The following is a 27,592-nucleotide window of genomic DNA, read 5'->3' as shown; positions in this document are numbered from 1 at the left end:
CTTTTATTTTTTGGATTTTGTATCTACTGAAAAATTAGAAAAAAAAATTGAAAATAACCAACAAATTCATTTTTATTTTTAAAATCTATATAAAAATTAAAAAGGTTTTACTAAATTAAAAAAAAAGACACAACAGCCTTTGCATCATGCAAACTTTCAATTAGTTCATGCGGGCTAACGAGCTTTCACCAGTTTTCCGTTTGTCCAAAACGAACTAGAAATAAAACCCATTTCAAAATTCCCCGAAATACCATGTTTCGCCCACTGTTTAGTGCCCCTCCCCCCGCCACCCAGCGCCCCTTCCAACTGGCCAACCCGCTTGGCACTAAAACCACAAAGGCTTTAATGATGCTGTTTTGTTTAGCGCAAATTGTTTGTTTCGCTGTCATAAACTGGTGCGAAAAATGGCCAAGAGAGCGAAAGAGAGGTGCCGAGAGCGAGGGCCCCCACACCGCACGCACACAGACGAGCACGGAGAGCGGGAGAGCGAGCGAGAGAGGAGGTGGCTCCACTTTGGAGCAGAGCAGGTTTTTGGAATCCACCAGGACTAGTGCTGCGCTGCTTTGGCGCAGGCGCAGAGCCAATAGTGTGCGAGCGGGACGCCTGCTGTGCTGTGGGGCTCCCACTGGAAGCAGCAGCAGCAGAAGAAGAGGAAGCACAATTGCTGGCCCCACGAACTTTTGCGGCTTTTTCCTTTCCAGCGCGACACTCGAGCCAAAACGCTCAGCGTGAGAGCCACGCAGCGATTCGCCGACGCCCCCGCCGAAGCGCACGAAAGAGAGGGGAGAGCAGCGAGCGAGAGAGAGAGGGCGAGCGAGGAGCCAGCAATTAGACGCCTTTAGAAGCCCCATAATGCTAATGGCGTTGACAGTGCTCATCATCTCCGCAACGCGGCCACCGCAGTCGCAATCGTTTCGTTACCGCGCACCGCTGATAGCCGTTAACCGTTAACTCTTGGCCGCCGCCTGGCGACCGAGTCAATCATCAATCGTCGCGTCAATCGCCGCCGTCAATCGTCCAGCGAAGCGGTACGGTCACGCTCCAATCGCCGCGTTGCCGCCGCTCCAGTTGTCCAGTTTATCAATGTCACGCCGACGGATGCCAACCGCTGGAGCATCGCAGATACAGATACAGATACAACAACCGCATAGCATAGCCGTGGCCCAGAGCTATCTGATCTGAAAAACAGTGCGTGTGTGCCTATCTGATACCCAGTAAATAGTAGCCAGTAGCTACAGCCCCCATCCCATCCCAAATAATAGGAAATCGATCAGTAGTCCCCTTTCCGTTTTCTATTCTGATCTATTTTGGCTGTGTTTGCCACTGAAAATAGGGAAATTGCGTAGGTAACTCACAGATTGCTTAATTTACCAAGCTTTGAGCCTGTTTAAATAAGTTTTAAACTAGTTTTTTTCCGAGTGTAAATAAGATCGGATCAATTTGTTATTTTGATTTAAAATGTAGGATGAGTTTGTTTCATTGATAACTTTATTTAACTTTATTTTTAATTTTATTGCAATAGTTCCTTAAATAATAAAACTCAGATAGGGGTATAATTTTATGCAAGCCTAATAAATATTTTTAGGAAATTATTACAGTCAAAACTGAGCAGATCGGAAACGGAAACAAAGATTTATTGGGGAACTCATAACTCACTTTAATTTATAGTTCGGGTTCGAGTAGCTGGACAGTGTTTTATTCGTTGGTTCCTTCGACTAAACCCCAACCAAATGGTCACCTGCGGCCGGCAAACCTTCAACATGCTGCCCATGGCGCCGACGAGTCCTTTCGTGAGCAGCAGCTCCTCGGTGGCCGCGTCCTCGACTTCCGTTTCCGCCAGCACGACGACCGCCTCCGCCTCCGCGGGCAGCAAGCCCAAGCTGGCCTTCAGCATCGACTCCATTGTGGGCGAGTCCTCGACGAGATCGGCCCCGCTGAGGGTCAGTGTGATAGCCTCGCCGCCGCCGCGCAGCGAGAGTCCCGCCTCGCCGACGAACACCAACAACAGTGGCCGGCGTTCGCCCCGGGGATACATCTACTGCCGGAGGCGGGACTCCCTGGACCGGTCAGGCAGCCCGGAGAGATCCCCGGTTAGCCGGTCGCCAACGCCCCCGAATGCCGGAGGGAATGGAAATCTTCCTTCGAAATCAGGGGATCCCCCGCCAGCGGCAGCGGGCAACCCGCCCAACCCAACCCTCATCCGTCCGATGCCCTTGCCGGCGCCAAGTCTAGCTTTAATCCAGAACCGCACCTCGCCGAACTCCCTCGCGGTGCGCATGCCGGGTCCGCCCCACCCGCCGCCGCCTCCCTTCCTCGCCGCCCAGTTCCAAATGGCCGCCGTCCTGGCCCAACATCACCACCAGCAGCAGCAGCAACAGCAGCAACTTCCGCCCGTGCCAACCGGACCGCCACATGGTCCGCATCCGCATCTGCCGCCCGGCCAAATGCCAATGGGAATCTTCCCGGGCGGACCGCACCCGGGACATCCTCCGCCCCACGGCCACCACCCCTTCGGGAGTGCTCCGCATCTGATCCGCGACAGCTATCCGCTGTATCCTTGGCTGCTCAGTCGGCACGGCCGCATCTTTCCGCGGTTTCCAGGCAGTAAGTAGTGCCACAATTATTAATCTGTTACCATATATGAATATTGTTATAATAATCTATTTGATGTGTTTAACATAAAACAACCCTTTCTAAGGGTACTTTGTATCTTATTTAATTATAATTATTCAGAAATGTCGACTGATTCAGTATATAATACTTAGATATCATTATATCAGGATTTCAATTTTCAAATTTGAGAAATGGGTTTTTTATGCATGAATAGCAATTACAATAATTATAATATTACAATATAAAGGAATACATTAAAAGCAATATTTAGAACAATTTAAGTTAGTTAATATGTATATTTGTTAATTGAATATGTGCACGAGCCGGCACAGATAGTGTTTTAGACAGCTTACTGAGCTGGCTGAAAGCACTTTTAATAATTGTTTTAATTTTTAAATTTAATAAACCTAATGGGTAATAATTTTTAAAGATTTAAACTTACGCGGAAAATATTAGCTATATATATGGCTCCTAAAAAATGTAGTATATATCATTATATTTTTGAAGATATTTCACTTAAACGAGTTTTCCCAGCCATTAAAGCCGTTTCAAACGGCCGCTGAGTGCCGTGAACCAGAGGGGGAGAGAAACCACACCTAAAAGTCATATTCGAACCACTCCGCCATCATGGTGCAGAGAACCTCGATCAAGCAATTATTCAGTTATCGCTGTTGTTGCCGTGCAGCTCCGTATAATTAAAGTTAAATAAGCAAATGGCAAACATTTATTACAAGTTAATTAGACGTGTATCGGGCTCATCATCATCAGAGGCAGAGGGACGGAGACGGGAGATGGAGAAAGGCCGGGGTACCAAACCCACTTTGATAACTATTTCCAAACAAATTACATTTTAATTAAATTGTTTAAACAACATTACACACATCGTTAGGTCAAGCAGCGTACCTAAATGGCCAGCCAAGTGTGTGAGTGTGTGTTGAATATATACAAAAGTATCTCTTTCGAAACTACCATTAATGGCCAACAGACGGCGCCAGTGTGTATGGCGGCCCATGCGGCGTATGTGTAACGTGCGAGAAGTGCAACCAGTGAAATGTTAATGCGTTTTTAATTGAGGTTTTGGGGCAACCAAGCAAGGAACCGAAGAACGAAAACCCGGGAGATAGAAGCTAAGAGCCACCGCAAAGCGCTTCTCAAAACATTGTCATTTATTACGCTTTAACCGCATTTTTTTCATTCGCTCTCATAATTACCATTTGAATTTCCAGGCCATGTTGTTTTCTCGTTTTTTCTGCTTTTTGGGCTGGGTAAATACAAAAATAATTTTCGGCACACTCACACGCCTTTCACCTGCCCAAGTGTACGTATATCCCCGTTACGCCTTAATTATGTTGCACTCCGTTTCATTATTTTCTCCCTTTTCCCATTTTCCGCTCGACTTCTCACTTTTCTCCGCTCCGACTGTAATTTTCGCTTGATTTATGAACGTGAAATGTCAATGTTTCGCATAACGATTTCATTAATTGTAAATGTTTTTCGTCTTCGTTTGTTTTGTAACTCGTGTGAGTAATACCGGGTTACATGATGTTTTTTTTTTTTGAGGAGGTTGGCTTACAAGATAATGGGGTTCATCGCGATAGCGAGGATGATGACGCGTCAGTAACTCAATTCAGGTTGCACGTGCTGCAACTTCTGGGTGTGGCCCTCTAATGCAGACGATGAAGTTCTAGGAAAAGGGTAGCACTAACAAGGGCCAGATCCTTATTATCGAAGGCTTAAAAACCGAGCTCTATAATTGGGCAAGCTGGTTTGTGCCGCCTTACGAACCTTGAAGATACTTTTATGTTTGACTAAGTTATTTAAATATATTTGTATATTCTTATCTCAGTTTTTGTTTTATAACATAAGCAGTTTGTATAGTCAATTGACTGAGTCCTAATAAATCTGCAGGCCTAAATTACTTGAAGACTTGGATAAATTCCTTCAAGAAAACTAGTTAATCAACAAAACTGAAAAACATAAATTCCTTTTACCATTTGAGATTGTTAAACTGGTTCAATAGCTGACCTTATTTGTAAAACTGCCGTACTCCAGAGTCTTTAATTTGATAACTGCAACTATTTGAAACGTGATGTTGACTCAGAGCTCATTAAAAAGATACACATCCATACACTAAATTTAATATTTTAGTTTCTTATTCGATTAGGTGTATAGAAAATTAGGTGAATAAAATACGGATTGTATACTTTTAATTTAAAACGAAATTTAATAATTTAAAGTAAACTGTCTTAGGTACTTTTTAGCCCAGTCCGCATTAAACAATTTTTCTTGTATTAAAGTGATCCATAGCCCCATTAAAATAATCCTTCGATAGGTATTCTTATCAAAATTATTAGTTCCACCCCAATCAAAACCATTATCCCAGAGAAACCCACAAAATTCCATTCAGACACCCCGGCTGCAAATGGCCTTCACCGTCAAATCGATCATCTGAACATCCCCGACTGTCAGTTCACTTGATTTCAATTATCGATTCCGAGTCAATGTCCTCGGACGCGGGACACCCGAGGAATGCAATAAATTAATGAAAAAATCATGAGAGCATAAAAATTAAGCCCTAAGTCGATAAAAAAGAAAGCAAACACAATTGCACACAAGTGATAAATAATGGGGGGAACAAAGGGCCAGGACAGTCGCATAAACGAAAACGAAACGAGGCCCGGCACTTCCATCGTGGGCTAAAAAAGTGAGGTATACTGTACGCCATACGTAAAAAAATGACAGCTGACAAGGGTGTGAGCCACTGCAAATCCAACAACATGGCCAGCAGAGCGGACACATCAATTAATTGTCAATTGCGCGTATTTTCGCACGGCGGTTTCCTTTGTGTCCACGGACCTAAAAAAACCTACGGGAAAAATACACACACTTCATTGAGAGCTGCTGCAGAGCTAGAAAAAAGGAAGAGAAAAAATAATTAAGTGGCCATTGTGCGCGGCGGCATTATCAATTATACAGCCTCCTCTAAGGCGCTGGGCAGTCGTGTATCTTGTATCTTGTAGCTACATTGTTAGCTGTCAAATGTAACAAATGTCAAGCGATCGTGGCGTATAAAAAAAGACCAAAACTAGATCACTCGGGATGCTAGCTCCTGGCAATCGTTTGTCAAGTTCATAGCAAAAACCGAGCACGCAGTCAGTCGGCACTCGCAGTCAGTTGCATCTGTCAGATGCGCAGATACATGCCATCAATGGTTCGAGGCTGCATTTATGAAGTGTCGAATTGACAAGTTCCCCTTGCCCACTTCCCTCACTCTCTTCCTCCCTTTTTATTGTTCGCCACTGTTTTTCCAGCCAGGCAGCGCTAACAAGATACATTTCTGGGGTTGCATCTTGTATCTAATGGCTTCGCGCCCTATCGCCTGCCTTCTCTATTAGCTGTTTATTTTCCCAATGGCTTAGCTTCTGTTTTGTTGTTTTGCTGTTTGTTGCACAGACTTCCTGTCGCCGAAATCGATTCCATTTTGCTATGCCAATATTGATTTTGTAATTGGCACACCTTCGGCTTAGGCTTGCTCACTAAATTATATCACAACAAGGCTGGTTAAGGTGGCATGTTTGCTTTGCGAGATCGGAAATTCAGCCCCATAACCTTAGATGACAGTTTTTGTGCTAGCGAAAGAATAGACAGGATTGTTAGCCAAAAAAGTCATATCGCAGAAGAAGACTTGGGCAATCCGATGGATTTTCTTTCAGATGTTTAGTTAGCTTTTGTTTTTCTTCCGTATATAATAGCACATATTCTTGATTTTCCAAATGCAAGAAACTGTCATATCCTTTATAAAAACTATTGTTTTTACCTTTCTTATACATATTACCTTATTATTTACCCTAAATTTATATTACTTCTATAAAAACTTAATTAGTTCTGTCAGTACAAACATTTTTAAAATGTGTTCTTTTAAGAAAAAATTCAAATTTCATTTCCCTTACAAACTTGTTCAAAAAATTAATCATCGCAAAATTTATACGAAAATAAAATATCATTAAAAATGTTCAGAGCTGAAATAAAATTGTTTCATAAAATTCCACTTTGCTAAAAGTTTTTAAACAAATATTCATAATACATTCATCTTTAAAATATTTTTCCCCCTCTTAAGTTAAATTAATATTTTTCAAGTTCCTGTGTCTTTCATCATACTTTGCCCAAGCAAATTCCTTTGCGCCGTCAGAAATCCCATATCAATATTCAAATTGTGGCTCAATTGAAATTTGTTAACTCGCAGGCGCAAAAGCGGCAGTGAACTTGGCTGGGAGGTGGGCATTTGGCTGGGATCGGCATGGGGTTGGGGATCTGGGCTTCCAGAAATCGTGATAAACGTCAAAATATCACGTTGTGCCGGCTGGAAGGAAGAACAATGGGACCTCGATCCTCCGTCCTCGGTTCTCCAAAGAGGCGTCGTTGGCGGCTTTTAGGAGCGCTAAAGTGTTCGGCTTGGCGTCCAGGTCGGAGGAAAGCCAGCTCAGCCCGCTCAGCTTGGCCCAGCCAATTGTTTTGGCCTTATCAGCGATTCTGGGACATGGCAAAAACACACAGCGCCGACAGCGGCACGAACCAGAAGCCTTTTGTGCTTTCCGTTCGCTGGCCCATGTCTGGAAATTTGTTTATTGTTTTGTAATGAGCGTGTGCAACATGTGAGTGGCCACCATGCGGCATCTTTGCTCGCGGCATTCGCGGAATTCATAATCAACAATTTGAGGCACAACGTCATCTAATTGGCAGAGCCACGAGGGCGGATTGAGGTCCCTATCTCTCAGGGTTATTATACATAAATATATTTTTATAGCCCTTAACGGCACTAAAATTTATGAATAGCTTATAAACTTTAAGTGTTACCCTAGACAGACATTTCAATTAATTTACTCCTTAAAAACCATATTGATTTGATTTTTATGCTTATGAAATAAAATTAGTAATTTTATTGACGTCAAGAGTCTATTACCAAGATTGTTTAGTTTAAAAACTGTAGTGGTCCGAATGGCATGTTAACTTAGCCATTCAATATTATCTTTAATGGCAAACTTAATAGCTTATATATATACCAATGTGCCGATAAAGTTTAATTACATTACTTTTAATTACTAAAATAAAATTAATGTTTACTACTGTGGGATAACTTTTAATGCTGTAATGTAGTATAAATACGCTTATATCATATACTTTTTAATATTTTAAATTTAAAAATGCAAGGACTAGTTTATTAAATAAATACAATATCAGAAACTCTAGTTAATAAAACTGGTCTGTAATTATTATTACAACTAAGAAGGTATTTAATTGAACTTTCGGTTTGGATAATAAAAAATGTTCTAGAACAGAATCTATCAGATAAGATGTATCTTTATTTTTTAAGATTATAATAATAAAGGCGCTGAGCAATGAGTTATAGTGTTATCCCCCTGAGCAACACCCATTATACCCAACCAAACTTACCTCTCGCGATCTCTTGCAGATTTCCTGTTCCAGCCGTTCCGCAAGCCGAAGCGCGTTCGCACCGCCTTCTCGCCGACGCAGCTGCTCAAGCTGGAGCACGCCTTCGAGGGGAACCACTACGTGGTGGGGGCGGAGCGCAAGCAGTTGGCCCAGGGCCTCAGCCTGACCGAAACCCAGGTGAGATGGGCCTTGCCACCCGGCAGCCCTTAATGCGCATCAAATTCAATAAGCACCCCCAGTTCAACCCCTTCGGTTAGGGGCTAAGTGATTGCATGTCGTCTGGTCGTTAGCCCAAGAAGTGCCGGGACTTACTGAGTTATTAGCGCTTCCAGGGGGCGGCCAGGGGAGCAGGCCAAAACTCTCGAAAGGGGGTCGTCTAGCACTTGACTCTGCACCCTCGGGGCATAGCTGGGAGGCAGGCCGTAAATAGAATTAAAAGACTCGTTAAATTTATTTACGACTTTCCAAAAAAAAAGGAGAAAGCAAAGGCAAACTCAAGGGGTTAAAGACCCACCCCCGAATAGGCTACCTCAAGCTCAATTGCTTCCTGTAAGTGCACTAAAGAAAATATCTACAGTAAATGGGGCTAGTATGAAAGGAAGAAGTCGTTATGGTTTATTTGATAGTCCTTTAAATGGCAGGCTTAAAAATATATAATATTTATTTTAAAGTTTAATGAAAAAAACCGTTTCCTTAATCATCATTATTATTTTTTTGGGACACCCAAAATTTCTATACTTTTGTTAATGAGGTATAACTAATGATGTTGGAGAATGGATAAATTTAATATTAACCAACCTACAAATTACTAGCATTATAATCTTTTGGGCGTTATATAAGAAGTTTAGACAATTGTTTAAAAATCTAGTGGTAGAGTTTTTTAAATCATTATGGTACTAAATAAAATGGTTTACTCTCCTAACAGGTGAAAGTGTGGTTCCAGAACCGCCGCACTAAGCACAAGCGGATGCAGCAGGAGGGCGGCGACGGGAGCGACACCAAGAGCAACAAGGGCAGCTCCTCCGGCGGCGGCGGGGGTGGCGATGGCGAGGACGATGGCAAGCACGATGGATCGCAGCACAGCTACGAGGATGCAGAGGATCCGGAGGACGACGAGGAGATCGAGGAGGACGACGAGGACGAGGTGATCGACATGGATGACTATGGCAGCGAAATGGACGCGGAGGAGCACCAGCGACTGAGGGAACAGTTCCAGCAGCAGTTGGCCCAGCACCAGCAGCAGTTCCTCCAGCAGAATCCCGCGGATGCGGCGGCCACTCTCAGTCCGCAGCAGCAGCATCAGTTGCTGCAGCAGCACCAGCAGCACCTGCAGCAGCAACACCAGCAGCAGCAGCAGCACTTCCTGCAGCAGCAGCAGCTCTATCTGCGGGAAAGGGAGCGGGAGCGGGAAAAGTCCCGGGAGAGGGAAAGGGAGCGGGAAAAGTAGTGACCAGTAGTTGCTAAGCTCGGCTTTCTCTGCTATTTTGTGTTCCTTTACTTTCCTGTAAATTATTTGTCAACCTGTATAGCTTAATTTAAATTGTTTACTACGTAAAATACAAATAACAAAGCCAATAAATACAAGAACAAATCATACATCATACATCCAGTTAAGAAACGAAACCCACATGTGATGGCCATTTGTTGGCAAACATCTCATGCCATTGCACGATAAACTCATTACAAGTGCACAATAGGTATCGATCAGCTGCCAAAATATAACCAATCAAAGGGCCCGAAAAAATACTGCTAACAAGGCCTTCCATTTATTGAGTTGTTGATGGAAACCCCCATTCCGCCCCGAAAACCGACAGTAAGAAGTGCAATCAACAATTACGATTTACGGTCTCATAAGGCGGCCAAGAAATAAATGTCAGTAACTAAAGGCCGAAATTGATGGCCAGAATTAATATTCAAAATGCAAATGATTGCCTATAAAAAATATTTACTCTACCGAAATGGCTCCGAGGTTGCATATATGCATATGGAGCGCCCGGAGCTAATGGGCCAGCAATTTGGGTTCATTTAAAGCGAAACGCGAGCTAAACCAAAAATTAAACTGACAAAACGGGAGGAGATCGCGAAGTGGCCCAAAATATATGAGCCCGTTGGCAATGGCGAACCGAAAAGAATCAAAATATAATATATTCCCTGCGTTATTTTTCGGTATGGCAGGCGAAAAGTTCAAGGTAATTGCCGTTGTCAAAGCAGCGCAACGAAAAGTGGGCGGGCACCGTGAAAACTTGGCCAACAATTTATGGGCCACTTGACTACAAGCAAAGGGTGTTGAGGTTGCACGCGAGCAATCACCAGAACTCCAGACCTCCAGAGCTACGGAACTGCAGAGCCCCAGAGGTTCCTCCGCCAGAATGCCCGGGAAAAGTCTCGTATTTTGCATAAACGATGTGAGAATTACTTAATTGCACTCGGAATGGGCCCCTGCCCACATATGCAATTATATATATCGGTTTGGTCTGCGTTTCCTCTGTGGGCCGCGAATTTATGAGTCTTTCGGCCCGACCTGCAGAATGAAGTTGTCTACGGCGAATGCAGGTGTCTCAGCTGCTCGGGATTCGGGTGGTTACCTCAGAGCACTGGAGGGTGGCCTGTGGGGTGGGGTTGGGTCAGCACTTCTCTTTGTTTGCCCCTCTGAAAGCCAAACATTTTCGCAAATATGTGCCTTTATAGGAGGGAAGGCTTGAAGGATCTTCGTCCACATGTTCTCGGTAAAGTTAGCCAACAGTAAGATACAAGTAATTAAATTAAATTCAAAAATTACCGAGGTTGTGGGCTCCACAAAATAATTTTTAGGTAATTCTACAGTTTCTACAATACATTGTGAAGATATTTACATCCTTAAGATACTTTCGTTGGAATTGTTAATAAATAGATAAATAGATATCTTTTTAAAGTATACTAGCTTAGCTTCGTTTAACAGATCTTAGAGTTCCTAAGTAAGTGTATTATGTAGCTTAACATATCGTATCTTTTGCATGGATTTTGCTTCCTACCAAAATATTTATACTTAAAAGCTTTGTAATTTCACCTTACTTCGATTGCAAGTGCATTGGCAAATCTAGTTTTCAGCAGTGCTTCCTGGGTTTTCCTTTGGCAAACCTTTTCGTTTGGTCTTGGCATGTCTGCCAGCCGCGATGACGAAGACAAAGACGATGGCGATGACTTTGAAAACAAAGCGAAAGGGAAATGGCTTTCAGGCAAGGCACTTGGAGCATATTAAGGGCGTCATTAGTTCCCCAGGCACTGCAAATTTGACAGGTGAAAGGGGAGGGGGAGTGGGTGGCGTCAGCGATTGAAGGGCCTGACACTTGCTGCAGTGCAGCAACAGCACGGCAGCAGTTGCAGCACCAACAGCACAGCAGCAACATTAACCCTCTGTGGTCACACATCTTTGAGTTAATTAAAAACTGCTTAATAATAATGTTAAGTTATTGTATTCTCCAAACCTAAGCATACATAAAAAATGCGCAAGTAATAATAATTTGGTATTTTTGAGTATACCCACAGACATTTTAAGACCCAATTCAACTTGATTTAAGCTTCTTAAGAATCATTTTTACTTCAAAAATTTCGTTCTGTTTTTAACAACATTTTGTGTAAATTTTTGGCCATTTCTCCTAGATTAACTTCAAACTCTTGATTTATTTTCTTTTCGTTTTGATAGAAAATCAGTAGGGTCATCAGTAACCCAACGATTCTCAAGGGGTTAAGCGAAAGCGAACGTGCTGGCAACGGCGTAGGCGTCCGCGTTGTTATTGTTGTGTCAGGCCTCAGCTATTTAGCGGCAATTTGTATGGGAAAAGTTTGCCAAATGTAAACGGAATTGCAGTTTAAACCTCATTTGGCGCACATCGTGGGCGGTCGATGGAAAACAGAAACTTAAAAAACAAATGCAATACCTGGAACAGCCATAAAAGTAGTACGTTTAATAATTGCAAAGTGTTTTCTATTCGCCTTCGTTTCCAGGTCGTAAATCAGCGATTGTTCAGTCAGTCTCGGCTGGCGCCTCCTGCTCGAACATAAATTTAATTGAAAGACTGGGCCAGAAAGCCCAAGTCTGGGCCAAAACCGAGCCGCAGATGCCCGCCAGAGGTTGAGGCGTCAATTGGCAAATTGGTTTCCATGTCAGCCAGCAGGAAAAGTTAATTTTCTCGCCGCCATAAATAACACCCTGATCGACTGGAACCAAGGCCTGCTCCTCCACGGATCTGCTCGCATCTCTCGGATGCGAATGGGAATCTCCTTCGGCAGGTGAGCATGGGTGCTGTCCATTTCGATTCCAATTGCAATTCCCTCACAGGCCGTAAGCAACGTGCTTTAATGCTTTTTTAATTGGAAATGCACACCAGCACGCTGATGATGCCCCGAACTGTCGGTTCTGCCATTACGTAATGGCAATTTAATGATCGAGTCGACGAAAAAGTCAACAAATAATTTTGAGCAAACATTAGTATATAATGGATGGCCCGAGGCAACCAATTTGATTATTGTTCGTAATATTTTAAATGCATATTTACACTAATATCTTTTTAAATATTAAGTAAAATGAAAACAGGTTTCACCTACTTAACATTTGTTTTTGCCATTTATAAGTGTTTATATATTTTTACTATTATTGCAAGCTATAATTACCATAAAGTTATGAGAGAGAATAGGCAGTTTCAATGTCTTAATAATACACTTTTTAATACCTAAAATTTTCTATAAACTTCAAATATGTACTGTAGAGTATCAGTCATCCTGAACAACATTTAACCGCTTTTAATTGACTCTGTTAATTAAACACTTTAATAAATTGCCAATTAGGCTTAAGTGGAAATTGCACGGCACCCATAAACGAATGCTATAAGACTCTACAACATGGTAAGAGTTTTCCTGCCAATAAAGGAAATATAAATTACGATCGTGGAAAATCTTTGACAGATTGCCGCACAAATGATTTGTTAATTTCGTATAATTGTGGATTTGTCGGAGTGGAAAATTTATGTGGCTGCCCTGATGAAAATTAACATTAATTAGGCACGAAAAAGCGGCAACGAATTCAATTTGATGCATTCCGGTTTTATTCGAAAATTCTCCCATTTTGTGGAAATTAATGAGCGCCCATTTGGCGCACTCCTCGGCCACGCCCACAAGGTGCACGCAAGCTTTATTCGTTGGGTTTTCGTTTCTTTCCGTGCTTTTTTATAGAATCTGCCTTAGTTATATTTATAAATTAATGGCCCAAGATAAATGGCAAGTGATTTGTATTAAGAAGCGCTTTTTGGGAACCGAATTGGGCGCCGGGCCACGAGAAATGTCTTCGGTCCACTTTCTGGGAGGCCCCTAATTTTTGGAAGCGAGTTCAGAGGGTGTGTTAGCCATGAATCTCGGGTATTTTCATACCGATTACCCTTTTTTCGAGGGTGTGGCATTTGGAGCAAGTTTAGGTTTATGAATCTGAAGCAAATTAGGGGAGAGATCTGAAGTCGGTTCGGCCATAATGATGATGAGTTCTGATGAGTTGCTGGGCTATGACTCAGAAGTTGGATCACCCGCCGAAAGGCTTTCAGTAAAGCAATATATCACCGAAAAAATGTTACATGGTCTTTCTGCATATACAATTTCAATTACTTTTAAAGTCTACTCGTACGACGTAGAATATAAATTCAAAATTCTTTCTAATAAGAGAAAGGTCATATAGATCAATATGTATAAAATTAAATAAATGAAATTACAAGCCTAAAAGACATATATTACATTAGTTCGCTTTAACAACTACGCCTGTAAAAAATAAAAAATATTTTTTATTTTATCCCTTTCCTTTAAGCTATCAATTTTGAAAGCATTTTTCAAACATTTCCTCCCACCAAATCCAGTCACCTACACCGCCCACTGCCTTCCCCGGCAAGTACCCCATCAAGTTCACCTGACCAGCCAATTAACTAATTAACCTTTGACCCAGTCCAAGCCAACCCCTTGTAACAAAATCAATAAGTGCATGTGGGCGCATGACACGCCCCCGAACATGAGTGAAGCTCAATTTAAAAGCCATTTCGCTTTGTCGCCGCCGACAAATTGCCGACATTTGCTATTAAAGCCTTTTTAAGGCCCCCTTCAGAAGTCGGGGGCCTCGATCCGCTGTTTGTTGTAGGTATGCTAAAGTTTTTATGGCACAGCCGATAAATCTGCTGCCTGAAAAGGCAACATCGCGCCGACCAACTACTTTAAAATAATTAATGGGTGCGGCCCAGCAACCGAAGTTAGCCAAGTTTCGACGCTGACAATTGGCTAAATTATGGGGTCGCAATGCAATTCTCATCGTTACACGGTGTTGGGCGGGGGTTTTTCAGGGGAACTACAAAAGGAACGGGGTGCACCTGTCCCCCGTCCACCGTATCGAGGTGGCACTGTGAAAGCCGCTCGCTGAGCTCAAATCAAAACAACAACAGCTGCCACATTGAGCCAGTTAATTAACACATTTCAGTGCAGCCGCTCATTAGGGGAAATCTGGCAAATTGCCAAAGAAGTGGGGATTAGAAGGGGTCACAAGACACCTGCAAAGATTTTGTTGGTTGCCTCTGAGGTTAGTCCTTGGGCACCTTTTTCTAGAGGAATCCAATAGAATTACATGTCTAAATACCCCTATAAAATGTATAAACATTTTTAGATTTAAATATAGATAGATATCAAATTAAATCGAGAATAAGATATCCCAAAGAAAGGAGTTCTAAGAAATAGTCCTTCTCAATATAAAGTCTCAATTAAAAATGTTTATAAAATTACATCAAGAAGGAATTTCCTTTTTTTATAATTATTAAAATTGCTACCATGTTCTAAAGTAGGGAATAAGACTATAATTTACATTTACTTGCAAGACAAGCTAGATTGAATATATTAATCAGAAATTATATCATTTTACATAGATTAAACATCGTGTAATATGAACCTTATAGTTAAATGCAAAACAATGTAGTTAATGTAATAAATCTTTGGTAATGACCTGCAGAAAACGCAGTTGCTCAGAGATATGGAAATAGTTTCTAATCGCTACCAAGTCCTAATTACTACCCCACTAAAAAATATGGCGCTGTGCGAAATGGCTCGACTGTGCAAATGATGAGTGTGCCTCTAAGCAAAAGCCGTGCAAATAAACTTAAGTTAATTAACTTCTGGTTACATTAATTTATGCAGCATGATTAATTACCCCGAAAACGAGCTGCCTGCCATGTTGGCCTCGCAGTCTCGACTCAGCGAAGTCTGGCTGGCCGAGGAACCTGGCCGCAACGGAGGCCCAAAGCTGGCGAGGAGTGCGGGATCGGAATCGAGCAAGTGGCTGCGAGTTGGAACCAATGGTTGATGGTCAGTGGACAGTGGTTGGCACGTCAGCCGGCGGCCTGTCAGCGGTGCCTGCTACCGGGAGGCAAGAGCTGAGACGTCTTGACTGCCACAACTCAGGCTGAGTGGCACAGGGAGAGAAATCAGATGTAAAAGTTCATAATTATACAGTAAAAAATGAGCATATTTTTACTAACTCAGATGTTTTTAAGCAACTCTTGAAACCAAAACAAGAACATATTAAAAAGGAATATGTTTATTGCAAAGTATCTTAAAATGTATAATTTTTCTTAATTTTTAAAACTTTTCTTCCATTTTTGAATAGTTGATAAAGTATTTTTTATTACTTTAAATAGCAATAAAAAAATACATTATTTCCATTGATGAATAGTAAGTGTTAAGCTAAGTATTAATTGTATTTATTTAGAGCTGCTTACCGATTTTTGTAAACTGTTTAGCAGTTTTTTTTTTTGCTTTGTCAACACTCTTTCGCTTTATTTATTTCATAAGTTTTTATAAAAACTTTAAGAATAGAAGAAGTTTTATAGATTCTGTTATATTTGAATCAAGTGTGTGTAATTTTTTCCAGTGCCTGCGATTCGCATCGCTGCTGCAATTTCGCACGCAGTTCCGTTCGGTGTGGGGTGGCGATCGCCGGTGAGGGACGGAGATGGCGGCTTCTGCGGAGGGGGAGTGTGTGTACAGCTGCAGCAGCAACCAGTTGAAATCGCCATTGGTCATTTGCAGCAACAGCAAAGAGCAAAGCAGCAAAAGCCAGCGCAACAGCAGCGCCGGCCATTAAAATGACATAGAGCCAAAAGACGGGGCACGAAGTCCCCGAAAGGAGTCAGTTGGCCAGCCAAGTGGGGCGAATGCGGGGTAGCAGCCAAGTCGTGGCCACTGCTGGCATTCAATTTTTAACCCAAACACATTGCTGCGTGAACTGGGCGCCCTGGCCAGCATGTGTTAATGCTTGGGACCGGGAACCCGGCACTCAGGACTGGCCAACAATTAAATTCGAATTAGCACAGACACTGACGCAGAAGGACAGAAAATTCTAGCCGAGAGCTGATCAAATGGATTTATTTGCCTGCCAGGAGACAGCAGCTGCCCAAAGCAATGAAAGAGGCATCAATATTTGCTCTAAGTAAGCTTAATTTTCGAAATTGTTATTATAGGGCTTGGATATGGAATGGTACTGAATGTCAACAACTGGGTTCTTAACTGGGTTCTGCTGATTCAATAAAAATGCTGTTAAGACACTAATAAATAAATGCAAATGATACAAATTTTACAAATATATAAATATAGAGCTATTATTCATACCAGTTTAAGTTTATTTTAACTTAATTGCAGTCATTTGTTTCCTAACATTATTTATACAAAGAAAAATAAAATGCATATTTAGCACTGCACCCTTTAGACTTCCATTTAATTTATTACTTATTTAAATCTCACTAATTTTTGGCAGATTGGTTTAGTAACTTTGGTCAAATACAATCATTTTTGAGAAAATAAGGCTTGCTTTTGCTTCTATCTTGGGGAGCAGCTGTTTTGTTTTCAGCCAAAGTTAGCTTATAACCAAATTCCCATATAAGAACTCTCTCCCCTTCTGACACATTATTACTTGGCTTTCAGCTCAAGGCCAGATTTAGGGCTAAGTCTCGAGATTCTGGACGCACTCGACACGAAGTCCGCATGTCTGGGGCAGAGCAGCATTTTGCAAATGAGTTTATCTGGGGCCGCCGATTTGAACAATTCTGGATTCGCCATTGCCATCAGGCAAGAGCCTTTTAACTGCTCGCAAATTTATGTCTCAGCTTAAGAAAACACTAAATGAGTGCCATGCATTTTTTTATCGTACGCAGCAGCAGCAACAACAACAACGGCGGCCAACACAACAACTAATTAGACATGTTAAAGAACTTGTTCGGACTCCCCCGACTCCCCTGGTTTCTGTTCTCTTCGGATCTGGTCTGTTGTGGGGCATTAAAATGGTAACAGGGCAAAAAGTCAGCCAGCACACACATTTAAAAATGCTCAACTTAATTAATTGCCCAGCAAATGCCGGATAAGGGACCTCAGCCTGTTGGCTGGCCATGGGTTAAGTGTGACTAAAGCCAATGACTTGATATTCGCCGCACGATAGGATGTCTTCGAGGATGCCCAAGGGTTCGGGGCTCAGTTCCTCGTTTCGCTTTTCATTAAACAAATATCCAAACACTTTTGCCGCTGATCCGGCGACACAGATTGCGACCCGGCTGGAGCTCGAGAATCCGGGACCGGGCACATTTTTATTTTCAATTTCAATTTCGAACCTCTGGCTGGCGACAAAAGGTCTGCCAAAGTCTTGCCAACTTGTTAATGAAGTTTTATACCCTGCCCCTCTTGGAATTTTTTGCTGCTGCGCGTGCTGGGCAAACGCAATTTAATCGAATTGGAAAGGCTCGCGATTTGACACCAGTTAATTTTGAACTAACTTAAAAACTCCACAGCCTTTATAAGTCATTTATCAACTCAATTCGCAAGCAATTATAAAATATGTTTTTAAATACGATGTTATCCCTAATTATTTAATAATATTAATATTGTAACTTAGGTTCAAAAAGTAATTCAGTCTTTAATTTTTTTAAATAATATATATAAATGAATTTTGTAATAGTTTTAGAGATTATTAATATATTATTTAATATATTTTATAGTATTATTACCTCAAAGAGGGTCTAGATATAAAATGTTAAAGGTACTTAACTGTCATCTTGTAAATATCAATTAAAATAAAAAATAAATTAGAATATACATTTCTTTGGCAACACCTTAATCGAATTTATTCAATCAGCTTTAGAATGCTCCCTCCGCCCGGTTCCCAGACAGCCAGCTCATCTTTCACCATCGCCTCCGCATTAGCCAGGTTCATTAGGGCGCACACGCCCCCAACAGCCACAAGAACGATCAATGAGCAATGATTAATTGATGATCCGACTGCTTGGAAACATTTGACGGCACAATCAAATTAAGGCAGCAAATAAATGTGAGCCAATTATTAAAACCTAATTTTGATGTAGACACCAGACTGAGACGCGGACTCGGTAACCGATTTCACAGCTCCCTCCGCACTCCACCTCCTGACTTTCGGATTTCCAGTTGCTCATCAGCGGTGGAGCCTAATGAGCCGACATGCACTTGGAATCCCGAGATGCTGCGGTTGTACAACTAATCAAGCTGTTCGAGCTGCCAACTTTGATGCATTTCCCAAATTGATGCCCTCGGGATTGATGGCTACGAGCGGCCCGAGTGCCTCTGACATATGCAAAACATTTTGTTTATACACATTTCCAACCTGACAATGGATCGGCGGGCAGGGGAGGGACGGACAGGCTCAAACACCGGGGTCTACAAATAAATGAGCTGAAAATGCAGACAAATCACGGGCGCAGAAGGTGAAAAAGCCGCCAGCCGAGATGGGATGGAAAGAGTGACTAGTTGGTGGATGTATGCGAATAATCAGTGGGCTTTATTACAATTTTAAAATTATATATGACAAACTGTATAGACAAACTGATCCCTCAAATATTCAACTGAGATATTAATAAATTCACAGTATATAAATAAAAAAATATTTTTTTCAATGAGGGATACAACAGTTTTAAAACCGTCCTTATTGGTACTTAAAGTTATTCATACAAAGTAAAAATAATATATATAATAATAATCAATACCAAACTTAATAAATCAAGAGATCTACGTATCGTACCAACTCCTAACGAAAACTCTTTATAATCAAAAGTTAAACAAATCTATTACACTTTCTGTGGCTGCGCCAAATTAACCGCAGGCATTCTGTCTGTTCCTCGGTTCTGTTTACTTGTTGGGTTTTCTCTTTTTGAAGAATCGAATCGCAGTTTGAAGTCCCTCTTGTTTGCTTTGTTTTTGCCTTTGATGAGTATTGATGAGTTTTAATAAATTGCTGATGAGTTGGGCCTGAGTCGGCCTGAAAATCGAAAAGAGGGGAATCAACGCCTCGGCTAAAGGAGCCGCAGAATGCAGCCGTGGGGATGAGAAGCAGATGAGCATTTGAGTGATGCGTTTTTGAAAGTGGCGTCGAATTTCTCAACCGTGAAGCGCCATGCAGAGCAGCGGTAATTGAGATGCTGCCCGGGATCGGGCTCCATCACCACGGTACTACCCTATGTGTGCGGAGAACGCGGTGTATCCATTTAATTGCCGCCATTATTAAACCCATTTATCGTGTTTTCGTTTCAAAGTGTTCAGGTATCCGTGGGGATCTGGAATGGGATCGGGCCTGGGTGCGCTGTAGGATCGGAATCGGGATGCCAGATGCAGATGCAATTAGCCCGAGCAGCTGCCCATGATGTGATGCTGATGCAGCGCTTTACATGGGAATTAAGTTGTTTTGCTTAATTAATAAAAGTGGTTTTTAATAGAACGCCATTAGGCCGAACGAAAGACTGAGGCAGCGAACTTGCAGGCAGCACCGGCACCCACCCGGAGCTTTGTGCTCCTCGGGGCAGAAAAGTTTCCACATTACCGGGGCATTAGGCAATCCGCCGGCTTGTCACACTTTCGAGTTCATCAATGTCAGCCGCGACAATCGTAATGATCATAATGACGATGATGACAGGCAACCGGATAGGGAATGGAATGGGAATGCTTCCCTGTTTTCACCGTCACATAAAGTCGTATAATTAACATAATCATAATCAACAAAGTATAAACATTAAATTGAGGCTAATTACTTTATAACCGACACTCAACTGCGAAACCTCTGACAGTGTTGTATGCTGAATTACCCCAAAAAAATACAAAACCAACATGTTCACTTGTGGCAAACTCGTTTCAATTACGAAGAATCGAGCGCTCGCAGGCACTACACACCAACTGATTACACTGCAGCAACAACAAGAAATACTTAACCGGATGGGGCAAAAAATATAATGAAAAAACACACAAAACAGCCACAAATTATGCGAGTACGCGACAGTTTCACACATGCCAATGAAATTTGATTTAATTTTCGTCTAAATGGAGGCTATGATCACGTTTCTGATGTCTGCCGGTATAAAACTGCAATAGCCACGAAGTCTTTTGAATAAAGTGCACAGCGAAACAAGTATGGCTAAAAGGGTAAGAATATAGATTAGGAATATTTTTTAAATATTTGAAAATTAATATTTAAGAGATAAATACGTGACTTTACAGTTCTTTATTTGATCAATCGAGAAAGGAGTATTATAGTTCATTTTCAACATTGTACCCTTAAATAAATTTATATTAACATCTCATTCATTTTATAAATTATTTGTGGATCGTCTACTATAATTTCTGATTCTTACCAATTTTCTCGCAGTGCAATCAGCCTGAACGTCGAGCAGTGGCTTACGGCCGTTGACTATTGCAATCGCTAGCTGCGGCCGCTCGAATGAAACTCGAAACTCGAGCAAGATTAAAGCCAAAGTTTACTCAAAACTCCGCTTCAGATTTTTATGACAAGCACATGAATCCGTGTGCAATTGTAAGTGCGCCGTATAATTTACAGATAATTATTATAATTACATGTTATTTTCAGTTAACATGTTTGCAGTGGCCGTTTGTGTTGTTCCTTTAGCCTGACTGGCCCCCGGTGCGAAAAGTGGTTGCCGGACAATTAGTTGGCTCTCTTGGAGCTCCAAATACATTTGTGCAATAATAATTAAGTTGTTTTATGCGTTTTGATTCCATTTCGGTCCACTAATTAGTTTGATTAAAGTTAAGCGCGTGAGTACTGCGAAACGAAAGACCTAGGCAACGAACTCGGCCAAAACCAAAGGCTTAGGCAACGAACTCGATTCTGCTAGGGATAGTAAAAAATGCTATTGTCCGGGATGATTGGTACCGTTTGTCGAGAACAAGATAGAAGTGGGTTTTATGCGATTTAGGAAGTGATAAGAAAAACATCAAAGATTTTACGACTTCTTAAAGTAAACCCCGGCATGCTGTGTACCTTTGGAAGCATTTCATTCAACTTAATTAGCGAAAAGTTTCGAGCCTGAGTCATCTCCCTCACTCATAACTCTTTGGCCAATTATGCGTTATGGCCGAAACCGAAAACTGAAACTAAAAATACTGTATCTCTCGGCCGTTGGCCATAAATAAATTCGCCAGTTCAGGAAAGCACGAGTGAGTATAAGGAAAACAATCTATGGGCAGGGCCGGACAGGACAGCAAAGAGTCTGGTCGGGTTGGGCTGGTCGGCTGTGGGCTTGGAGCGCGATAAAAATCGCTGGCAATTTGTTAAATTTAACGATTTCGAACCGCCAGCTAACGAAAACTGTGCCGAAAGTTGGCCATTTCGCCCCCGAACCGAGGCCCCTCCCTCGACTTCGACTGTTTTATGGCCAAATAAATAATTAAAATGATGCGTGGTGTTAAGTGCCGCCACGTCGAAAAGCTCGGCGGAGAACAACCACCAGAAACAGCAATACTGCCACGCTGATATACAAGCCACACGCAGTCTGAGCAGACCATTTCTTTTGAAAATTTGTCATAAATTTATAGCTTTCGCGACCGGGTTCACTAAACCCCCAACTTGGACACGTACTTGGTCGCAGTCCGAGCTTAATTGCTTGTCATGTGGCACACATATTCGCCGCAAATTGGTCGCCAGATATGCGACCATCTCAGACGTGACCCTCGGCACGCGGACCACACAGCGTTAAAGGTTCTGAGGCCGCCAAAAATGGTTATGATATTTCGTTGTGCCTAGTATAATTTACAAGGTAACCCTTTAATAAATTGATCAACAGTTGATCAATGAGAAATAGCTGTAACATATGATTAAAAATTGTATTTACCTGTGCTTCTTAAATTTATAATTGGAATAATAAATTGGAATATTTTTATAATTACCAAATATAATTGCTTAAATATTAATCCCTTTTTCCTGCTATTCATTAATTTATATATTGCTTTAATGTAAAAGGTAAAGAGAGACATTTCATAAACCCAGGTTAGCCTTCATAGAATAAAAAAAAAATACTAAAAACATTCCTCATTAAAGGCGGTCACAGCACAAACAAGTTAAAATCAAAATGACACTCGGAGTTCTGTTTAATTCTTCTTTTTAATGAAGTAATATGCTTTATGAGTGCTCGACTTCTTGCGCACAAAATGTCACTTGTCGCAGCTTCTTGTCTTTGAAGATCTCCTTTTTTATGGGTGTACTCGATCGTAAAAAAACACGAACGCATAAAACGAGGTCTAGGCCCTAATCTTAACTGATCTTGAACGGGGTTTATCAAAAATGAGGAAAATGGGAAATGGAAAATTAAGAAGCAAGTGCCTCTCAGGTCTTTCTTAGTAAATGCTGTCAGAGGAAATTTTCGAGTACTGAGATTATTAGGAATACGGTTTTAATTGGCAGGCAGACGGAATGGGATGTTTGTGTTTGAGGAAGACCACCTCTTATCCCTCAGTGCCGGGGGACGTTATGCACACCCTCAAGAAAAAGACAGCGCGTAAACGATGATGGAGCTATATTATCTTAATTTTGATTATATTACTCTTCCCCGCAGTGAGTCGCAGTCAGATAAAGTACCTATACATTCGCTTCAATCAGTTTTCAGGGGGAGGCAAAGATCCCCCCACTCAGCTGCACAAATACAACTTTTATTCGGGGCTGTTGCAGCTGAACCCTTTATTGCCCACCATCCTGAACTCCATGTTCGGGGATAAGGTGACCATAAGTTTTTTGGATTTCGCCCTATTTCTGAGCACCTTTCAGGCCCACTCACTAAGAACTTCCGCGGAGCTGAAAAACGCAACCAAGGATAAAAAGTTGCAGTGTAAGGATTTGAACTTTTACAACTCCTATTTGATATATCACTGTATTTCCTTACAGTACTCTTCAACATGTACGACCATAACAAAGATGGTCGCATCACCAAGTATGATTTAGTTATAGTCGTGCACAAACTGTTCTCGAATCTTTTGGATCACGTGCAGATAATGCGCATAGTGGAGACTATGATGAAGGAAATGGATCAGTCGGAGTCGAACCAAATACTGTTCGACGACTTTTGCAAAGCGTTGGATGTATTTGACATGACTGAAATGATGGTCACTTGGATACCCGAGTTCCATGGGCGAACCACCGCTGACTTGCAATAAACAATTATTCAATGTTCCAAATTGGTTTATTTATTTTGCATAAACATTTTAAGGCCAAAAATAGATTTTAGCCACTAAAGATGCTTAGAACTGGTAGAAGAAGTTGAAGAGCAGCGTATAAACCAGGGTTTAGAGTTTTTAGCGCACTAAAATCTCCTGGGGAAAGACTTGAAAGAGCACTTGAGAGACCTGATAAAAGCGAGTTGTTCAAGCAGCTAACTCCCGACGAGCTAGTTAAAGGGTCCAAAAGCGAAGCAGCTCCGCATGTTTGCAAAAATTGCAAAACCAAAACCTGGAAATGGTAAACAATTTATAGTATAATTTTTCATAAAGATGGGTATATGGTATATGATCATAAGTTGTTTTAATAAAGGTAAACTTACGGTGATGGCGAAGATCCTTGCGATCCAGACTCCCTTTGAAGACACCAACATTTTTCCAGTTATTGCAGAACTATCTCTTGCCGTACTATGAAACTGAACCACAGGGCAAGGGCTTATATAGCTCTTTTCCCAAAGTTTAACCGATCACGAGTCTGTTCGAAAGATAGGGTATATCGAAGCAATACAGTTCGTGAGTGGCTTTGATTGGGTTCAGGTCGCTAGTTACCTAACAGAATCGCATCAATTTGCGGCCGTCGAATGCCGAATTTTATGACTCTATTAGGGCGAAATTCATATGGGCGACGGGAAAATAAGGTAAGCCAGCAAAATGCCAACCGAAAGCTCATAAACTTTACTACCTTTGACTCCGGCTGATTGTCCATATACGCGCATATGCCTCTATAAAGTCATCGTCGTTATACTCCCTTTGCGCCGATCTTTCGGGCGCGTTGAAGGAATTTTGCGGGACTGCCTGTTGTATTTTTCGCTTAGCAACATAAATAACATTTTATTGGCAATTTGGTTGGGAAATTAATGTGCATACAGTTGGCAACTTTGGTAATTTATGCAAATAAAACGATCGTAAATTTGGCATTAAAACGCTTATTAAATGATCGTTTATTAACCCACCGTTCGGTTCGGTTCGGTCTGGTTAATTTCCCGAAATGGATAAGCCCCTCGCTGGTGCAACAAGGTTGCGATTTGTAGCACTTGCATAAATTAAGTGATTAACAGAATTGTTCCTAAATGCTGGCAGCTACTTACAAGATTGATATAATTTACGACTCGGCCCGGCGAAATTTCAGTGTGTGTCTATAACTTCTGGGAAAGCGCAGCCTCGACGGGCTCGGCGATACCTCCTTTTCCCCCATATTGTTTAATGTATTAGCCGGCGCATTGTGTGTTAATTTGACATTCCTTGGGAATGGGATGCGGATTGGGATCGGGAATGGGGACGGGAATGGTCAGCTCCAACACTCTGCAGAACGACAAACGAGGCTTGTTGCTGTCAAAAGCAAGAATTATAACCATATAAAATCAGTCGGCATGGCCACTGATTCTGTTGCTGCTGACCTGTCCCGGTCTTTATCTCCAGTCCCCTGGTCCTCCAGTCCCCTGGTCCTCCGGTCCTCCTGTCTTCCGTCCTCCCATCATCATCGTCAGCCCCATCATCATCGTCTCGGGCAGGATTAGCAAAATTAATGCGGCAAGCTGGATGCTGAGAATCCCGAGCTGTCAGCGCTTCGAGTCTTCACTTTATCAAAACGCACTGACGGCGAGGGGATCGGGGTAAGATATTCTGAAAAGCGGAAACTTTCAATGAAATTTTGGAATATATTCGGTGTGTTAGTAGCTATAATATGGAATATATTTTAATAATAAATACTATTAGTATTTGCTTCAGTTTGAATTTACCCAAATCATATTGTCGATTGATCAATAAATACACAACTATAATTTTATTCTTTATGTATTGGATACAGAAGAGACGTTCATATCATTGGCTTACATATCTTTGGAATAATAATCCCCGAAAATCATCGCATTAATCAACGATCGGTCTGAGGCGACAAAGCTCACTTCATTCATCCAAACCCTTGTCAAGGGTGACATTCTTGCTCATTCCCCTAACCTCGGCATTATTGTTTCTCCTGCACAGAAAAGAAACAAACACAAATATTGATTGATATCCCAACGGTTCGAAAAATATTTTAAAAGCGCTCTGCGAATGGCAAGTGTCTTTACACCGGGCTATTCTGTGTTTGAGTCCCCCATAAGAGTTGGTTCAGTCATAGGCCCCAAGGAGGAAGTGAAACTCGTATTCATTCACGGACGAGGTGAATAAAAGCGGATTCATTCAGAGACCGCTCTTTGTTCGATCTGCCCACAGGCGAGGGCCTAGAGAATGATAATGATGGCTTAATAATTGAAATTTATCAAAATAAATTAGGCAAATCGTCTTTAAATCGAAATACCGCATTAATTACAGGGTCTTTGAAGGGGCATTTGGCATTTGAATTGGTCGGGACAAATGGGCCAGAAGAAGATGTCACACACTGAAAAAATACCTCTTATTTTTAGAAAAAAATTAATAAAAATAATATAATTTTAAGCTCAAGGTTATACTTAGTTATATTTTAAAACACAGCAAACCCTTAGGGTATAATAATTTCCTGAAAACCTTAGTAGTTTTGTAAGTTATTTAAAAAAGTTCGTATAATCTTAAGCAACATTAAATTTAGAAACACCTTTGATTCTGTGCCGTGCACCACATCTATGCCAAGACGTGCTTAAATAAACCATTTCAGTGACAGAGATCTGAGTCCCATAAATTCGGACAGCAATTTACAACGATCAATTCATAAATTTATTAATGAATTAAGTTATAAGGTAATTTCGCGGCATCCTCTGCAGGTCGCCTGCTCCGATGTCCGTTCCCAGCGAACGGAATGCAATCTGCTCAAAACAAAATGATGATCGCTGATGATCGCTGGCAATATATCAGCGGCGGACACGGCCTCCGCCGCGCGGCGACCTAATCGAATATTGCGGGCCCAACGATCCCGAGTGCGCGGATTCTCGGAACCGGCCGAGAAGGGAGGGCCAACGGCGCAGGAGGAGGGAAATTTAAATGAAGCTGTGGCAGGAATGCAGCAAGGCTGAAGGAACGACGGGGGGATCGGATCGGCTTAGTTCTATGCCTCGGACATGATTAGCAAACACGACTGGAGCCTGCTTTGGGTACTTCCATAATCGTTATCAACGCCGCACCATCATCATCAGCAGCAGCGGCCACGGCAGCTCCAGCGAGCGGACAACGGCAACCACTTTTGCATTTCGCAGTTCTTGTTTATAAATTGGAATTTAAAATTAATTAAGTTGTCGTTTTGCGCTTTTATCCAATTTATAACTAATATGACACCGATTATACGAAATATGTTCACTAATTAACGAACAAACACCGCAACTCTCCAGACACCCCCTCCATTTCCATTGCCATTTGCGGCCCCATCTCCCCCGATCTCTCTAAATAACCAAGTCCAGGCAGACAGTCAGGCAACATCCAATGTCGCCGATGGTCTTCCCCTCCTCGGCTTTAATACCCTTAAGTACAACGTATCTTTTCATCAATGAGACATGGCTCTATAATAATAAAAATATACTAATAACAGGCTTGATGATAATGTATACTTCTAAGAAAGAACACTGTGTTTAAAAAGTTTAGTTATATTTTCATTTCCCTCCGTATTAGAATTGCCTTTTCGAAATAAATATTTTAAAAATTGAGCTTTTTAAAACATATGAAATATATTGCCAAATTTAATGAGATACTCAAACTCATGGTATGACAAGTAATATCCTTATACATTTCATTTTTCTTTTAATTTTCCTGGCAAATTTATGTAGTTCCCTTCATAGCTCCAATTAATTTACCTGAAAGAGTATCTGATGCTTCGGTTCCGGTATCCCTCCTTGTTAGTATCCCCGCTGATTTTGTAGCTCTCACTGCCGCCGGTGTGTTGTTGTTTGTTTCTCAGACGCTGCTGATGATGCTGCCTTCGCTTGTGCTCCTTGCTTTCCGGATGGCAGTGGGATCGTGTCCGCGTGCTCGTAATCTGCTCGCTGAAGACGCGTTGTAAATT

The 27,592-nt window shown here is 41.7% G+C and overlaps 2 protein-coding genes across 4 annotated transcripts; both read left to right on the top strand.

Moving 5' to 3' along the window:
- The first annotated feature begins 722 nt into the window (after window positions 1-722).
- LOC108031168 (homeotic protein empty spiracles) lies at window positions 723-9,660 on the top strand. 2 transcript variants are annotated; one of them, XM_044090925.2, is made up of 4 exons: window positions 723-1,188; window positions 1,669-2,604; window positions 8,084-8,241; window positions 8,990-9,660. In XM_044090925.2, exons 2-4 carry the CDS (start codon window positions 1,731-1,733, stop codon window positions 9,509-9,511), a joined length of 1,554 nt encoding a protein of 517 aa, XP_043946860.1. In that variant the 5' UTR covers window positions 723-1,188; window positions 1,669-1,730; the 3' UTR covers window positions 9,512-9,660. The 2 variants fall into 2 exon arrangements, with proteins under 2 accessions (XP_043946860.1, XP_043946862.1); XM_044090927.2 differs by having other exon boundaries at window positions 723-1,214.
- Window positions 9,661-22,748: 13,088 nt separating this feature from the next.
- On the top strand, window positions 22,749-23,565 carry LOC108030976 (uncharacterized). 2 transcript variants are annotated; one of them, XM_017104176.3, is made up of 3 exons: window positions 22,749-22,913; window positions 22,971-23,240; window positions 23,297-23,565. In XM_017104176.3, the coding sequence occupies exons 1-3, from the start codon at window positions 22,829-22,831 to the stop codon at window positions 23,563-23,565; spliced, it is 624 nt and encodes a 207-aa protein (XP_016959665.1). In that variant the 5' UTR covers window positions 22,749-22,828. The 2 variants fall into 2 exon arrangements, with proteins under 2 accessions (XP_016959665.1, XP_050744590.1); XM_050888633.1 differs by having other exon boundaries at window positions 22,754-22,909.
- The last annotated feature ends 4,027 nt before the right edge of the window (window positions 23,566-27,592 follow it).

Source organism: Drosophila biarmipes, chromosome 3R (genome assembly GCF_025231255.1).
Source record: "Drosophila biarmipes strain raj3 chromosome 3R, RU_DBia_V1.1, whole genome shotgun sequence".
Lineage (NCBI taxonomy): Eukaryota > Metazoa > Arthropoda > Insecta > Diptera > Drosophilidae > Drosophila > Drosophila biarmipes.
The sequence above is the reverse complement of the archived record's forward strand: the minus strand, read 5'-3'. Positions and strand labels throughout refer to the sequence as shown.